The following is an 18,018-nucleotide window of genomic DNA, read 5'->3' as shown; positions in this document are numbered from 1 at the left end:
ATGACCAGATTCTTTCATTTAGCATCTTTAAAGGTTCACTGATGTTTTAGCATGTATAATTACTTCATTCCTTTTTTTGGCTAAATAATATTATATTACATGGATATACCATATTGCATTCTTCCATTCATTAGCTGATGAGTGGTTGGGTTGGTTCCACCTTAGTTAATATTACAAATAATGTTGCTATGAACATTTATGTACAAGATTTTGTGTGCACATGTTTTTTAAATTACCATTTAAAGATAGTATGATGGCTTATATAACAAAAATAGTCTTCTTGTTTGATAAATAACTGGAGTCATAAAAAGACTCTATAAAAAGGCTCTATAAATGGATCCAATCTGATCAATGTTGGTCAGAAAAGTCTGTAACATTAAAGAACCTAACTTTTAAAAAATGGATAACCCAATTTTTCAGACTTAGAAATGATCAACTTTCTTATGGGCAAGACTGGACTCATTATGAGAAGCAAAACATGCACACAGATAATATCTTCTTTTATCACTAAAAATATGAAAGACTTTAAATTGAGCTTTATCTGCTTGATCATGATCTGTTCTCTACAAAGAAACATGATCATATACCACTTCTAGCTTATATTCTCCACTTTGTTTTGTCTGTTTTATGTGTTCAAGCTCTGCATAAGATTATTTGAAACAGGGTTCACTACTAAAAGTTTAAAAACACTGTCCTAAATACACTATGCTTCTGTCAATTTTCAATGATTATAGGCAGCTTAGGTGAAGCTTTCCAATTTCCATTCATTCATTCAGTCAACGAATATTTAATGAGTAATACTAAAACATTAGTAAAACCAGTGTCTTTATACACTCAAAAAAAATGTTGAGACTAATGTGGGAGATACACAGGTAAACAAAGACAATATAACATGAAACTAAGGTAAGTGCAAGTTTCTGTGATAGCACAAGGGTAGCTTAACTCTTCTCAGGTGACAAAAGCAATGAAAGTTTGTTAGAGGCAGTTAACACTGATGCTAGGTTTTTAAACAATAGTTAAGTCTGGAGTTATGAGGACATCTTGGCAAAAAGAGTTGAGGTAGTGAGTGGAAGTTGAGGCACTGTTCAAGGAACTGACAGCAGTCATCATCGCTTAAACACAGGGTTTAGATGAAAGAATGTCAAAAATGAACTTGGGATGAGCATGGAGGGTTGAGGATAGAGAATTTTCAGCAAAGGGAAGAGTTCAGACACGGAAGAGAGAATAAGTGAAGCAAAGAAAGTGACCAAGGGTGGTGTACTTTTGCAAGAGAAAAACTAACTAGGCTTAAGTGGAGGAAGTTTGAGAAATAATAAGAAAAGAGATGGGGAGTTTAGAGGTGGTGCTGAAAGTAAGAAAGGAAAAAACCAAAAGGAAAAAGAAAACAATGTTTTTAAGTAGGGGAGGGATGTGCTCAGAGTGGCACCAAGAACTTCACTAGTCTGGCACAGCAGGCAGGGTGAACTGAACCAGAGACTGCCCGGAGCCTGAGAGATGAGTCAGGACCTAGTCATAAAATACTAAGGCCTTTGACTGGGTTGTAGTGATGGAAACAGAGAAAGAATAAACACATGAAACTTTCTGAAAGGAAATGTTAACAAGATTTGAGACTGTGGATAAAAAGGGCTATTTTCTGTTAAAAAATAAATTCCAGTTTTGGTGGTGTTAAGTTTGAAAGAGATATCCAAACAAAAATGCCTAATTGAAGAACATAAAAGATCAAGAGAAGACAGTGCAGCCCATGGATAAGAACTAAATTATGCGAATGGTAAGAGACAAAGGAAGACCGTCAAGAAATGCCTGTATCTGGCAGGTAAGAGAAAAATAGGAATGCAAAGAAAAATACAAAGAGCAACTCTTAGCCAGGGTCTAGATTAATCTTTTAAAACCGTTCTTCCCTCAAATATGCTCTTCTGGAGACTCTGGTATCCTAGGTCAAAACCACTGGACTAAGGAAGTTGATGAAACAGAACAATAGTTCCACTAGGGACTAAGAGGTCTGAATAATAAAAGCTTTAAAAGGCCATGTAATAGCTTTAAAAAATCTTGTCAGAAACAGTAAAAAGGGACCCCAGACCTTAAAGAAAATTTGAGATTTTATTCTAAGAAAGCAAAATATGGGGGAGGGGAGACAAAAAAGGAGAAATTATATAAAAACAATAAAGAAGACGAGCAATTTTAGCTTTTTTTCACAGTTGAGACCAAAAACAATTTCAACTATACTGTTTTTTTTTAAATAAGAAAGGGGGATAAGAAATGAAATATGCTCCTTCACAGGATCAACTCAAGTAAAGTAGCTGAACTTCTGATTCTATAACTCAGGAAGAACTCTTTCACACTACCTAACCTCAAAGATTTACTAAATACAGAGATACAGTAATGAAAACACTGTTGCTGGCATACAGAGAGAGAAACAGAATGAACAAATAGAGTCCAGATAAAGAATTACACATCCATTTCAAATAACTTTTGACAAAGGAAAGAAAGCAATACAATGGGACAATGAAAATCTTTTCAATAAATGCCAATGAAAAAATTAGGTATCTAAATGAAACTATGCAGTCACTATTTAGCACTATATATAAACATAAATATGGAGGATTAAACATTAAAACTACAATGCTTTAGAAGAAAATGTGTGTGAATACCTTCGCCACTTGGAGATAAGAAAAGGTACCTTAGATCACAGAACACAATAACCATAAAAGAAAACAACTGATAAACTAGACTTCATCAAACTTAAAAATACCTGCTCATTCAAAGACAAAGCAAGCCTCATACTGGGAGAAAATATTCTAAAAGCATCTATATGATAAAGGATTGGTATCCAAAATATATTAAAAAACTCCTACAACTCAATAATAAAAAGACAACCTAATTAAAAATAGACAAGAGCTGAACACACATTTTGGAAAGGTAGATCAACAAATGGTGAATAAGACATAAAAAAGTGTTACACTTATTAGTCATCAAGGAAATGCCAAGTTAAAACCACAATGCCACTGTCACAAAACCACCAGAAAGGCAAAAATTACAAGGAGTGACCATCACCAACTGTTGGTGATGACGTGGAACAACCAGAACTCTCATATATTGCTGATTAGAAGGTAAAATGATATAGTCACTTTTGGGAAAGTGCAATTTTTTATAAAACTAAATAAACATCTCAGCCTATGACCTAGCAATTCTACTCCTATGCATTTACCCAAGAGAAATGAAAACATGTCTTAAAAAAAGCTTATACAAAAATGTTTATAGCAGCTCTGTTCATAACAGCTGAAAACTTGGAGCAGCCCAAGTGTTCATCAAGAGAAGGGCTTACACTTAATGTGGCATGTTTATACAGTGAAAGAAAACTCAGCAATACAAAAGAATAAACTACTGATACATATAACACCACAGATGATTTTAAAAAACACCATGCTGAAAAAGATCCTTACATTGAACAGCAGAGAGTATATGGTTCCATTTATATGAAATTCAACAACAGGCAAAAATAATCTACGGTGCACGAGAAACCAGAACCAGGGTTCTCTGAGGGCAGGAGGCTGACTGGGGAGTGGGTATGGCCCTGGCTGTATCTTGACAGAGGTTTGGGTTTCAAAGGTGTACATTCCTGTTAAAATTCATCATATATTCCATTGAAGATTTGTACAATTCACAGAACATAAGCTTTACCTCAAAGAAAGAGCAAATCACCATAAAAACTAAATTTTAGTTAATGACACAAAAAAAGAGCAAAAAAAAGGGAAAATCCTGAATTTTAGTTGAGGTGCAGCGATAGCTGTCTGCAACTTATTTAGAAACACATCAAAAATATGGATTAATGGTTGCATATTATAATTAATACATATATATGATAAAGCAAATTTAGTAAAATGTTAACTGTGGAATCTAGTTGGTAGGTATATGAGTATTCATTGTGTAATTCTCTTATGTTTGAATGTTTTCACTGTAAGTTGGGGGAGGAGGAGAAATACTCAGAAACATTTTTTTTTCCCCCCATACTCTGCCAGTCTTAGACAAAACTGAGAAATGACAAAAGACAACAGCTTTTTCTAATAAAGGTGTATTGGTTTGTCAAAGCTGAGATTAAAAAAAAAAAAATCCCTTTCCCATTCTCTTGTTTGAAGAAAAGTCAATACAATGAAATAACCTTTCCAAAGGGAATTTAATTCCATTAAATTTTCCACCTAATTACTCTTACTTTATTCTGAATATATGATAGGCTACCAAGCCACAAATACATTCAACAAATTAAGTGTTTTTGTGGTAAACAGGACATTGACAAATTTCTTATCTTATTTCATGCTCTAAAATTAAGAAAGTCACTTCTTTACTCACCAGGTCATGAGCTTGATCAATTGTAAAAACGTTGTTGTTTACTCTATTACCAACTTCAATATGTGCATCAGCTAGTGATGAAATAAGCTGTTTACACTCATTTTGCATTCGTGTAAATGGAACCGCAATTTCATCATAATATAAATGTTCTGAAAGGATATCAAGTAAGCGTGGCTGCACGGCTAGGGTAACAGCTCTACACTCCTAAAATACAACAGACAACAAATATTCATGGCAAATATGTAAATATAATTCAAAAATGCATAATCTTCACTTGCAAACTACCAAGTCTAAATTTCTATTGTTTTTTAATCTATATTCTGTTATCTCCCAGAACATAAGTTAGTTTCACAGAGAAAAGGTATCACACCCAAACTACTCTAAAATTTTAATATGAATGACTACAGAACATGCACATGGAACTATTACAATTCCATTAAATTTTCCACCTAATTACTCTTACTTTATTCTGAATTTATTTCAAGACAGATTTAAAAATATACAACTGTAAAAAGAAATCAGTCAGGAAAGAACACTTAGCATGCACTAAAAAATGTTATTTAAAAACTCATTAGATTTCTTAACAATTGAACCCACAGTTTCACATGCCATACTGTAGAAATGGATATATAATTTAAAAGCTACTCACCTGCCCCCAAATTTAACTAACCCTTCCCACTCTCTCTGGTTGCTGCCTGCCCCAACCAGAGGGGGAATGACCTCAGTGGTGAGCCATGAGGGATTCTGTGGGATCTGGGTGATCAGCCTGGGCTTCACAGAGTAAGTCCAGAGAAGCTCTGTGAGGGTCCAGAAACCGAACTGTCAACACTTGCTGCTGAGTCTGAGAGGCACAAAAACACAGCATCACTGCCTCTCCAGCACACCACGTCCTGCCTAAAAACAGATGAGCCTTGCTTCTTTCCAGAGGCAAAGCTGGGGTTTCAGTTGCAATAGAGCATGGCTCAATTACTTTTAGACACAGCTTTGACAAACTGTTAAGAGGCAGTAACAAGCAACTCTCACAGCAAGTGCAGACAGTTAAATTTCCAGAATTCCAGTCAATGGAATAAACAAAGCCAGCAGGAAGTTTCTTTGATTTACAGAAGCAATTCTTAACACAAAATCAATACATCTTACTAAAAGTTAAAAACTAAAGGGGCTGCAAGGGAATGGTTTATTTGGAAACACAAAGATTTGGGTTTAAATGTGCTGATTTTATTCTTCCTGTGACCAAAAATCTGCCCTTGCTACTACTCATACAAATGGACTTCTAGCTCTCAAAGCCTCTTATGTTTTGTAGTTCTCAGGTACAAAACTGGGGGTTCTAGGAAAAAAGGCTAGGGTTAAAGGCAAATGAGAGAGAAACAATGTTTCAGTATAATTTGGAATACTTTTCTATAAATGTTCAATTTTTTTTACAGAGAAAATTTTCACTTTTCTGTTTGTAAAATACAATGAAAATGATCCTAACAGCTAATGGAATCTGGTTTAGATTGTCTTCATTTATTTGGGGGCAAAATCTTACCTTCTGTAAAGCAGCCCATTCACAGATTACCAAAGCTACACTAATTCTCTGTAAGGCAGATTTGGAGTTCAAATGGAAGAGTAGTAACTGGCCAAGGGATTCAGCTGGTTTAATTTCTTGGGTTACCACATTTACACTTGGATCACAAATACAGCAACAAAGGGCTCCTAACAACCTAAGAGGGAGAAAAAAAGAAGTTACTATAAAAGTTACTTTATAAAATTATAAAATTACTTAATATAATTATTCTGTATAATTACTTTATATAATTATAAAATTACTTTATAAAAAAGTTTCCCTTACTGAAGCTATAACTTTTCCCAGGGAAGACTTAACTCCTATCTTATCTTCATAAAAAAATATAAATCCTTGGAGAAGGAAGTGGCAAACCACTCTAGTATTCTTGCCTGGGAAATCCCATGGACAGAGGAGCCTGGAGGGCAACAGCTCATGGGGTCACAAAGAGTCGGACATGACTTAGCAACTACAGCAACAAAACAAACAAAGGAGATTTTTAGGCCTGAAAACAGTTATGTGGCCTAGGTGTTCAAATTTTGTTGTGGACTGTGCAATTGCTGGGTTGCCTTCCCAAACAAATTTTGGTATCTGCCATTTAAGATGACCTTACCTAAGCTTAAATATTAAAGTATATGTGCACCAAAAAAATACAAATCTTATTTTTAAAACTTCAAAAGAATGAAAAATGTTTTCTTAGATTTTAATTTTTCTCTTACTCTAGTATGATGGAAGGATTGACAGACACATGGGAGGAATCTTTTGTTAAATGACTTTTGAATTTATGTATACTCACTTGGCTGCCATCATTCTGGCCCGCATAACAACAAAGTCCCTGGTGGTGGGGTCCTCCATGATGGTGTCTGCACCTGCAATGTACTCCTGAAGTGCTTCTTTACTCTGGCTTTGGCCCTGGCGCACCTTACCACCTGTTTTTTCCTAAGTGAATAAGGGGGGAAACAATAATTAAAGATTTACCATTAAAATTTAATAGACAACATAAAAAACAATCTGATTTGTTCCAATTCTACTAGAATACAGTTCTTTCACAAAACTTTAATGGATAAAAATTACTATGCATTTTGTCAAGGTTCCAATAATTTTTCCTTCTGTTACAATATCACACTTATAGTAAAGCAATACAGATTTCTTAACACAGTTACCGTATTAATGATTATGAGTTGAACATACAAATACATTATGTTCCTCTACACTTACTTTGGCTCTAGCTTTTACTTCCAGCAACATATTTAAATCAATAGGTAAATGAGAAGGCTGCATCATTAAGCAAAGCCACGCACCCATCCATGGACAAGCAGCCGCTACTACATACTGAACTGAAGCCTTGCTCAACAATTCCATCCAAACCTGCAGAATGAGAAGGGAACAAGAAAATGAAATTTTTCTAGCAAGGCCTAATAAGACCTAATACTTTTAGTGATACTGAATTGAAAAAAAAAGGTAGGAAATAGCACAAAAATTAATTTTAAAATTCAACATATAGGTGTACTCTGAAATACTGTTTTAGGGTAGATAAGTTTGTATACTAAAAAAAAAGTAATACAAAAGAAAGTTTTTAAAAAAAGAATACAAAGTATTTTCCTCAGTATTTTATGAAAACCATTTTTTTAAATATCCATAAAAAAAGTTATCAAAATTTCAGTAAATATCTGGAATCCTTTCTTTGTATCATAAAGCTCTATATGCAATCCTATATTCAATACATGCTTCAATATATAACAGCTCTGGCTAAATTTAGATGAGTAATACCCTTAGTATATACTAGAGTAATATCCTAGTAATATCTAGTATATCAGAGTAGTGAAAGTTCTTCAGTCGTGTCCAACTCTTTGTGACCCCATGGACTTTATAGTCCATGGAATTCTCCAGGCCAAAATACTGGAGTGGGTAGCCTTTGCTTTCTCCAGGGGAATCTTCCCAACCCAGGGACTGAATCCAGGTCTCCCTCATTGCAGGCAGATTCTTTAGTAGCTGAGACACAAAGGAAGTCCAAGAATACTGGAGTGGGTAGCCTATCCCTTCTTCAGCAGATGTTCCCAACCCATGAGTCAAACTGGAGTCTCCTGCATTGCAGGCGGATTCTTTATACCAACTGAGCTATGAGGGAAGCATATCAGAATAATATACTAGAGTAATATCCTAGTATAAATTAAAAACAATGTAAATCTTGATTCATGATCTTACTCAATAAAGCACTTTAAAAAAAATTATGTATTTATTTATGGCCGTGCTGGCTCCTTGGTGCTGCGGGGGCTTCTCTTGCCGCAGAGCAGGGCTCCGGGGCACTCAGGCTCAGTGGCTGCGGCTCCCAGGCTCTAGGGCACAGGCTCAGTTGTGGCGTGTGGGCTCAGCAGCTCAGAGGCATGTGGAATGCTTCCTGATCAGGGACTGAACCCAAGTCTCCGGAATCGGCAGGTGGATTCTGTACCAGTGTGTGCCACCAGGGAAGCCCTAAAGCACTTGTCTTGATGCCTAACATTAAATGGGCTAGGGCCAGCATGTAGAAACACCACCAATGTTAACCCACAGCTGTTAACAATGAGCCACTTCAGAGGCCAATGATTCAAGACTACGTTAACAGGTATTAAAGGTACAACAGTGCCATTTTCTCCCATAAATATTATTAAACATATCAAGTGGCTATTCTTTATAGGTTCCGACACATATGACCAATATTCCTAAATAAAAGGAAAAAGTACAAGTCCAAATTATGACAATCAGACTCTATACATTACCAATAAATCTCAAAAGATACTCTATAGGACAGATAAGCATCCTGATAGAAAGCAAAATAAGTGATGGAAAAAAGTTGTCTTTTCTTCATTTTTTATTTTCTGTATTGAGGCTATGAATAAAGTGCTTAAAACACCTGCCTAATGGGTCACACAACTAACAAGAACTTAACCATTATAATCCATAAAAAGTCTATTTCCTTGATCTCCAGACTATTCAAATGTCTTGGATGATTTCTAATTCCTTAAACTCCTGATCGACAACTGTACACAATTATGAAAAAAAATTTTACATCTCCCAAGGCACTGGGAAAAGGAGTACAGATATATTCACCACATACCTTGTGAATGAGGTCCAGAATTTCCTGGCTGCTTTCTAAAACACAAAACTGAAATATATGTCGAAGCATATCAGGAAGGATAGGTGTAAGCCAAGATGAAGAGTTCTAAAAACAAAATCAAAATTATAACATAATTCTGCAGCGTTAGCTTATTTTGAAAGTTTTAAGTCAAATAACAGAAGTACTACCATGAAAAGACTGTTATGACTTCATCAAAAACATTCAACTGCTGATAAATTTTGACAAGATTCTGAGCAAAAACACCCTATTATTCCAATGATTTGGAGAAATTAAATGGCATACAGTCTCTAGGAACCTAGAGAAAGTCTGATTATGATTAACAACACTGAATTTTACTTCTAATAAACTGAAATCATCCTGTATATGGAAGCAAGCTCTAACCAGTGACATCTCTTTGGTTTCATTGTATATCAGTGCTCTGTCAGGGAAATTTGATAAATGATCACACTACAGTTGTGCTAGATAATCAGCTTAAGTTGTATGTGCTCATCATTAATGCAGGAAAAGAACTGTGAGATGATATCCAATCTAGAAAATTCAACTTTGAGTTCACTACAAAATTAAGGCCAAAGTTCCAAATTTATTTTGGGTTAAGAACCCTCTGAAAAAAAAAAAAAAAGAAAAAAAAAAAAAAAAAAAAAAAAAAAAAAAGAACCCTCTGAAAATCGGGGAAAGACTGCACAATCTTCTGTTAGAAAAATATACTTACATACATACTTATGTATAATATTTTGCTTTCAGCTTCAGGGATTTCCTTAAGCTCAGGTTTAGAACCTCAATCTAAGGAATTTCTCAACAAATCAAAAGCCCACCCAAATCAAGCAATCAAATGGTACTTAACTAAATCCATTGTGTGCTCAGAATTGTAGAAAAGGAAACTCATGTTGTCTACTGTTCAAATTACAAGCTTGTTGAGTAAGAACTAAAAATTTTATTAACTAGTTCATAGTACTTAACATCACATCCTTCCACAATTTAAAAAAAATAAAAACTATGTTGTCTGGAAGAAAGCTGAGTGCAGAAGAATTGATGCTTCTGAACTGTGGTGTTAAGAGAAGACTCTTGAGAGTCCCTTGGACTGCAAGGAGATACAACCAGTCCATCCTAAAGGAGATCAGTCCTGGGTATTCATTGCAAGGACTGATGTTGAAGCTGAAACTCCAATACTTTGGCCACCTCATGCGAAGAGTTGACTCATTGGAAAAGACCCTGATGCTGGGAGGGGTTGGGAGCAGGAGGAGAAGGGGATGACAGAGGATGAGATGGTTGGATGGCATCACCGACTCAATGGACATAAGTTTGGGTAAACTCAGGCAGTTGGTAATGGACAGGGAAGCCTGGCGTGCTGCAGTTCACAGGGTCACAAAGAGTCAGACACGACTGAGCGACTGAACTGAATTGTCTGGAAGAGACTGAAGAGAAATTTGGAAAATGTTTAACTGAAATTCCAGAAAGTGAGAAGGTCTAGGGATATTGCATAACTCAGAAAGCTACCTACAGTTCTCTTGCCAGTAGGAAACTAAAAACACTGGTCTTTTTTTCACATGTTTCTCAAAATGGTTTGAAAAAAATTTAATACAGACTGCAAAATCATCGCTGGGGGAGCCTACTCACTGACGGGGGTTGCCTTAAAGAACTACTTTTCATTGAAAGGGAAAGGGATATTAGAAAGAAGAAAAGTTCTCCTTTCCTCAGCAGAGAGAACAGCAATTAGGAAAGCTGTAATAGCAATAAGCAAATAATTTAATATTAGTCTCCTATAATTTCTTCTCATTTCCCCCTACCATATTTACCAATTCTCTTAATCCACCCCTAACCTCATCAGTGGAAATCAAAACAGTTGCTTGTAGATCCCAAAGCCATACCTATAGGTGAAGATGTTTTCCCCCCTATATTAATAAACTGTTAATGTAATATAAATTGTAGTAGTCTTCTCATACTATAAGCTTTGTTACTCTAGTAAATTCTACTTTTTAATTATTTTAAGACAGGGTGTTTTTATGGTAGATAAACTATTCTGTAAGATATAATAATGGAAAGATCATCACACATCTCTGAAAATCAATAGAATGAACATGCAACATCAAGACTGAAGCCAAGGGAACTCCCTAGAGGTCCAGTGGTTAGGACTGTGCTTTTACTGCCAAGGGTCGGGGTTCAATTCCTAGTCGGGAAACTAAGATCCTGTAAGCAATGTGGCACAGCCCAGGAAAAAAAAAGTCAAGCCTAATATAACTATGGATAGGTTGATAACATGTCAACGTTCGTTCACTAACTGTAACATTCTGGTGTGCGACATTGATGGTGGGAGCAGTTATTTGGGAGAGGGTAGGAGGTATATGGATGGGCACTCTGTATTTTCTGTTTAATTTTGCTTTATAAAGTCAAGTCAATAAATAAAGAGGAAAATAAAATTTAAAAAATAAAGAGAAACCAAAAGCCCAACCAAACAAAAAATCAAACAAAAAACAGAATATGCAGGTCACTATCATCACAGGAACGAGTATTTTTAAAAATGCAGATTTCTCCAGCAACACAACATAAAGTCTGCCTAGCAGAAAATACAAGTTACAAAATAAAGCTGAGAAAACAGCTGAGGCTGTTCTATCTGAACAACTGTTCTATCTGAACAACTGTGCAAGCATCTCCTTTTAGATATTGTTACAAAAAGTTACACGCTTCAGCTCACTATTAGTATTTCCTCCAAAAATCGCTAAGTACAATTTGGCCTAGCCAGAAACAACCTGCCTCTTGCAAATCTGAAAGTTGTTCCACCTCTTTTCATAAATTTTGTGCCTGTCTTCCAGTGGACACTGACTTAGGCAGGTAACCTAATGTTGCTTTTTATTTATAGATTTATTAAACTGAATTGGTTAGGAGTGGGGTACAGTGAGGGGTACAATACTTTAATTTGCTTAGAAATTAACTATGTTGGGATTTTCCATCCCAAAATTTTAAAAAAATAGTCAATGGAAAAAACAATAGTCAATGGACTTCTAGTATGTTACTAACTAGGAGTCTACTAGTCACAAATTTCCCTTCTAATCTTAGGCAAAGTCTGGAAAGTTTTGAGGACTTCAGTAGTAGTCTAGCAGAGTATAATCCAAATTACAGAAAAATTCCTATCACAGACTGTTTACTTCACTAGGTTTAAATTAACTATAACCTATACTACTACAACTCAAGTTATAAGTGAATTCATGTTTTAAGAGGGCTTTTAAAAAATATTTTGGTTTCTGTTAAATAACTGACACAGTATTAGCACTTGATGTCATTTTTATAATGAGGGTCAGATGGAGGAGTGGGCATCTGTGGGAAAACTCAGGGGAATGACTGATAGTTATTTAGTGTAAAGAGAATGGGGCAGTCTCTGTACAGCTCCTTTATTTAGACTGGTGTTCCTGCCTTCACTCTGCCTTTATGGAACTCAGAATAAGGAACGCTGATGACAAACAAAAATAAGAACATCGGACATGTCACTATATTTACAAAATCAAGGTGAAACTTTGAGCCATCTACACCCCTTACACTCAGTCCTTCGGCCAGACCAGTTTCCCTTCCTCTTTAGTGCCGTCATGCTCACTCCTGCTCCCGGAGTTTGACACGTGTTCTTCCTCTGACTGTTACCCTGCTCTTCAACCTGGTTAAACTCCATTCATCCTTCAGATCTCAGTGTCAACTGTACTTTCAGCAAGACACTTCCCTGACCTTTGCTCACCTCACTAGTCAGGATCCAGTAAGACTGTCTTCTCCCCCTACCAGATTCTGGCCTCATTATGTAATGATGGCTTTATAAAACGGCCACTATGTAATTACAAGGACTTGTCTAGTTGTCTTCTCCTGTCTTGCTTAGCTTCCTGTTTGAAGCTCTACAGAAGGAAACAGATCTCCTCTTACCAATCAGTATCTAGAAAATTGTAGGCACATAGGAGGCACTAAAATAACTGTTGAACAAATCCACCTTGATTATGAGAACAGTCAAAGTCAGAAGGAATAGTTGGTAATATGCAAAATTTTCCACAATTGTAGGTTGATAATAAATCATTAACTGGCAAAATTGGCATCTTGTGTGGGATAAGATCTTGCCAGCACCATTTTGCTATGGCCCCTCTTTTATCTTCCCACAAGCACACCCATAAAGTGTGTAGATGTGGGGGGGGAGCAGCAATCTGATTATCATTTACCATGAACACCTGATTCATGTCAGTAGGTATCATTTCTATCTCCATACCAAATGATATGGGGTTGCAGGGAAGAAAATCTGGAAAGAAGCTACCACAAAGTTATGAATCACACTGAGTTCTGAGCTGCTCTACTAATTTGGTCTGAAATCCTACTTGGCCCACTGCCAAAAAACAAAACCTAATTCTATAATTAGACAACTATATTGATTTGTCCAACCAATATTTACTGAAACTCAGATAAATATTTAAACTTTGCTCTCTCTTCATACCTTATAAAATCTGGCCGATACCTAATTATGCTAATGTTCTCAAATGTCAAATTCTCAGTCAACTCTGGGTTTTGGTCTTTATTCCCTTCTCTACATACGCATACATTAAATTTTCTTACATCCTGGACTAAACATGCCCCCAAATTCCAATTCAATCTCATGTATATCTTCATGCTAAATTTATAAGCATTATGCTAATACTTGCCTTTCAAATAAAAATTACTTCATGTACTGAAATTTTCAAATGACTCAGAAGGTGACTCTGATGCAAACAGAATAGAAAAGCTTACCCAGTCAACAAAATATGGCTAAACTAGAGGTTAATGTCCAGAATATATTTTCCTAGTTGAGTTCTGACTAAAACCACTATTAAAGATAGCAGTTATCAACACTAATTAATCCAGACATTCCAGTAAAGTAATTCACAGATAAACATATACATTCATAGATAAACCTGCATGAATAAATACAGTCTATAGAAAGTAAAAATAAGTAATGATCTACATGGGAAGAGAACCTAAAAAAATGAATATATATGTATGATTCATTTTGCTGCACAGCAGAAGCTCACACATGATAAATCAACTATACTCCAATAAAAACTAATTTTTTTAAAAAAGGAAAAACAAATGATAAATTACTTCACTTTGTCAAGTTCTCAGTTCAGCAAAAAAAAAAAAAAAAAAGTTACATCCTGATTTTAAGTCATTACCAAATAAAATTAATTTAGTTTGCCTAAGAGTTCTTATTTCATACTCTCTGAGAAGCTAGACTTGCCAATACTTTCACATGTTAACATAAGAGATAAAGGCACAGGGATTAAACAATTTATTTTCAAAGATGCCAAGGTATGTCATAAAAGAATCTAATACAAATGAGATTTCAGAGATTTCCTGGCAGTCCAGTGGTCAGGACTTCATGCTTCAACTGCCCAGGGCCCAGATTCCATCCCTGGTCAAGGAATTAAGATCCTCCAAGACATGTGGTGCAGGCAAATAAATTTTAAAAAAAGAGAGAATTTATAAATAACTTATTAACTGTGGTTCTATAAAAAAACATTTTAGAGACAAGCATATACACATACATACTTATGATGGGATAAGTATGATTCAGGGATAAGTGAGATTCAGGCTATCTTCCTTATAAAGTCTTATGGTTTTGCAAAACAAAACAAAATTACTAAAGATAAGCATATGAAAAGATGTTCAATATCATGTATCATTAGAGAACTTCAAATTTATAATGAGATACCACTATACACTTACTAGAAAAGCTAAAATCAACAACACTGACAACATCAAATGCTGGGAGAGGATATAGGGCAACAGAAACTCTTAATTCATTGATGGTGGAAATGTAAATTGGTACAGACATTTTTAGAAGACATTTTCTTATAAAATTAAATATATTCTTATATGATCCAGCAATTGTGCACTTTAGTATTTACCCAAGTGCAATGAAAACTATGCCCATACCAAAACCTGCACACAAATGTTAAAAATTTCATTCAAACTGATAAAAAACAGAAAGAAATGAAAATATCCTTTAATAGGTGAATATATGAACTGTGGCACATCCATACAATGCAATATTATTACTCAGTGATAAAAAGAAATGAGCTATCAAGTTATAAAAAAGACATGGAGAAACCTTAATTTTGTAATGCTAAATGAAAAAGCAGCCACTATTAAAAAGCTATATACTACATGTATGTGTGGCTCAGTTGTGTCCAACTCTTTGCCACCCCATGGACTGCAGCCTGCCAGGCTCCCCTGTCCACAGAATTCTCCAGGCAAGAATACTGGAACGGGTAGCCATTTCCTTCTCCAGGGGATCTTTCCAACCCAGGGATCAAACCCAGGTTTCCTGCATTGCAGGCGGATTCTTTACCATCTGAGCTACCAGGGAAGCCCACATACTACATAACTCCAACTATGTGGGATTCTGGAAAAGGCAAAAGTATGAGAACAATAGAAGAGTAGCGGTTGCTAAGGTTTTGAAGGGAGGAAAAGTGGAAATGACACAGGCACTTTTTAGCGCAGTGAAACTATTCCGTATAATACTCTAATGGTGAGCACATACCACTGTACATATGTCAACCCATAGAATCTACACTATAAAGAGTGAACCCTAATGTAAACTGTGGGCTTTAGTTAATAATGTATCAATACTAGTTCATCAACTGCAACAAATGTACTACACTAACGCAAGATGTTAGCTAAAGGGGAAACTGTGCATATGGGTAGGGGCATACAGGAACTATGTAGTTTTTGCTCAGCTTTTCTGTAAACCTAAAATTGCTCCTAAAAGTAAAGTATATTAAAAAAACAGAAAACAACAACAACATGAAGGGAAGAAATTTGATAATTTCAACAGGTCTATCTAAAATGAATTTAAGAATATTTACATCAAAAAAATTTAGGCAAAACTCACAAAACCAAAAAAAAAAAAAGTGAAAACTCAGAACCCATGCCAGCAGTTCTTTATATGAACCCATGCCTGATCAACTAAGCATATTAATAAAACGGACGTGATAGCTTTTTCTTAGAAGATTCTGATCAGATAAAAAAGATAATGCAATAGGAAATTTACAAATGTTGATTCATGGTAGTGCAACACAATACTGTGCTATAGATTAAAGTAGGTCTACATGGAATATTCCTAATTCACATAGGAATGCATGGTTGGTGAACACAAAAGAGACATTTATCCACAGTATTAATATAGTGTCAAAAAAAATTAATCATTGTTTTTTAAAGACCACTGGTTCAAACTGCAGCACCTATAAATAACAGCATAAGAAATGGATTCCTTATGATGCTTCCCTAAATTCTAGTATTTTGTTTGACCTTTAATGCTATTTTTAAAACAGGAACGTGAAGCCTTTTACAAACTGGGCAAGGATTACTCAGCTCATAACAGATTTCTATCTACCCAGCGATATTACCTGAAGGGTCTCTATAGGCATTTCAAATGTGTTACTACTTGGAAATAAAATGCTCTTAAGACTAAGTATTCCTTAAAAGGAAGTAAGTGCCTAGCAATTGTATTATCAGTCTTTTCAAGTCACACTGCAGAGCTTCACAGGTAGCTTTCTAACCTGGGATGGTTTTTGCCAACCATCCAACTGTCAACCACACAGAGCAGGCAAAGAATGAATAACATGATCTTTGACAGGAAGGGATGATTCAATCTTTCCTTCAACAAAAACTTGCTGAGAGTCACCTTTGTGTTAAGCAATATTCCATGGGCTGGGAATACAATCTAGAACAGTATTAAAGTATTTCTGCCCTTATGATGATTATATTCTTATGTATCTAACATAGTCACCATACCAATTTTACTAGCCCTAGCATTCTCCTGATCTTTATGTAAAGCAAGGGTAACCTGGTGGTCAGATTGATGTTACAAAATTAATCTCTAAAAATTTCAAGATTACTGTAGTTATCAGTTCTTACCTGGTCTTGTGTTGATAACAAAGTGAACAGAGTTTCCAAGGCCGCTCTTCGAACTGATGATATAGTGTGATGCAAAAAAGGCCAGACCCGTGGAACTAAAACTGTGAGTGACTGCTGAATACTAATAAAGAAGGCACAGATTAATCTTATTCATTCTTAGTTGAAACTCTGTTGATACATCATCTAAATATCATTTCCTTATGGACCTAGCAACTTTTTGATGAATAAATTCTAAAGAGACAATACAATTTTCCTATGAACACTTGCTTAACACCCTCATACAAAACTGTTATTAGAACACCAGAATAGACAGAACAAATGCAGTCATAAAGAGTAGCAGAAACATTACCATGAGGTTATTGTTATTCTGTGGCACTAATACCATGAATCACCTCTATCCAATTGGAACTTTTCAGAATAACTGCACTTATTCCCAGTCTGTTCTTACTCAGGAAAATGGGACATGTATCTTAGTTGATAGTCAGCCTACACAAAAATCAGGATTGTTAATCCTTACTCCTTTCCTACTGTTAACTCCAACGGGTAACCAATAGGTGCACAGAATTTATACCCCCCTTTGGGGCCATCTCTATCATATATCAAAAGAAGCAAGAGATGGTATGGTAGTAGCTTTGGAATTTGTTATCCTAATCTAGCATTACTAAATTAGGAAAACTCAAATTATCTTCCTTCTCACAGATTAGATTTTAAAAGTGAAAGCAAGCAAAGCACGAGTTGGCTAACAACTTGGACCATAGGATTCCTGTCACATCCACGAGTCATTTATAAAAGTTACCTCAAATTAGCAAATTATTTATAAGTAGCATTTGAAATATATACCTCGGTAGAACAAGACATGAGGAAAAAAGAATATGTCAGTGTAATTATCTGTTCTTTTGGTTCCTCTCAGGAGGTCCATCTTTTAATACTATTTTCATTACTTGCAGATTTATATGAACATCACCTTTTACATTTATTTACACATCTAGTAAATTCTTATAAAATTACAACTTAAACACATGCACAAACAGACATAAAACAGACTCAATTATGAAAAAGCATTATAGCAGGTCTTGTTAATAGAGTAACTCTTCATGCTCCAAATACA

The 18,018-nt window shown here is 35.4% G+C and overlaps 1 protein-coding gene across 1 annotated transcript in view; it reads right to left on the bottom strand.

Moving 5' to 3' along the window:
* BTAF1 (B-TFIID TATA-box binding protein associated factor 1) overlaps positions 1–18,018 on the bottom strand; it is an 86,232-nt gene that overhangs the window by 27,806 nt on the left and 40,408 nt on the right. Inside the window, exons 14-19 of the mRNA XM_020869960.2 lie at positions 16,911–17,031; positions 8,979–9,083; positions 7,103–7,252; positions 6,681–6,823; positions 5,870–6,044; positions 4,345–4,548 (exon numbers count right to left, since the gene is read on the bottom strand). Coding sequence (XP_020725619.1) covers positions 4,345–4,548; positions 5,870–6,044; positions 6,681–6,823; positions 7,103–7,252; positions 8,979–9,083; positions 16,911–17,031 — 898 coding nt within the window. The remainder of the gene's footprint in view (positions 1–4,344; positions 4,549–5,869; positions 6,045–6,680; positions 6,824–7,102; positions 7,253–8,978; positions 9,084–16,910; positions 17,032–18,018) is intronic.

Source organism: Odocoileus virginianus, chromosome 7, assembly GCF_023699985.2.
Source record: "Odocoileus virginianus isolate 20LAN1187 ecotype Illinois chromosome 7, Ovbor_1.2, whole genome shotgun sequence".
Classification (NCBI taxonomy): Eukaryota; Metazoa; Chordata; class Mammalia; order Artiodactyla; family Cervidae; genus Odocoileus; species Odocoileus virginianus.
This window is presented reverse-complemented; position numbering and strand designations above follow the sequence as displayed.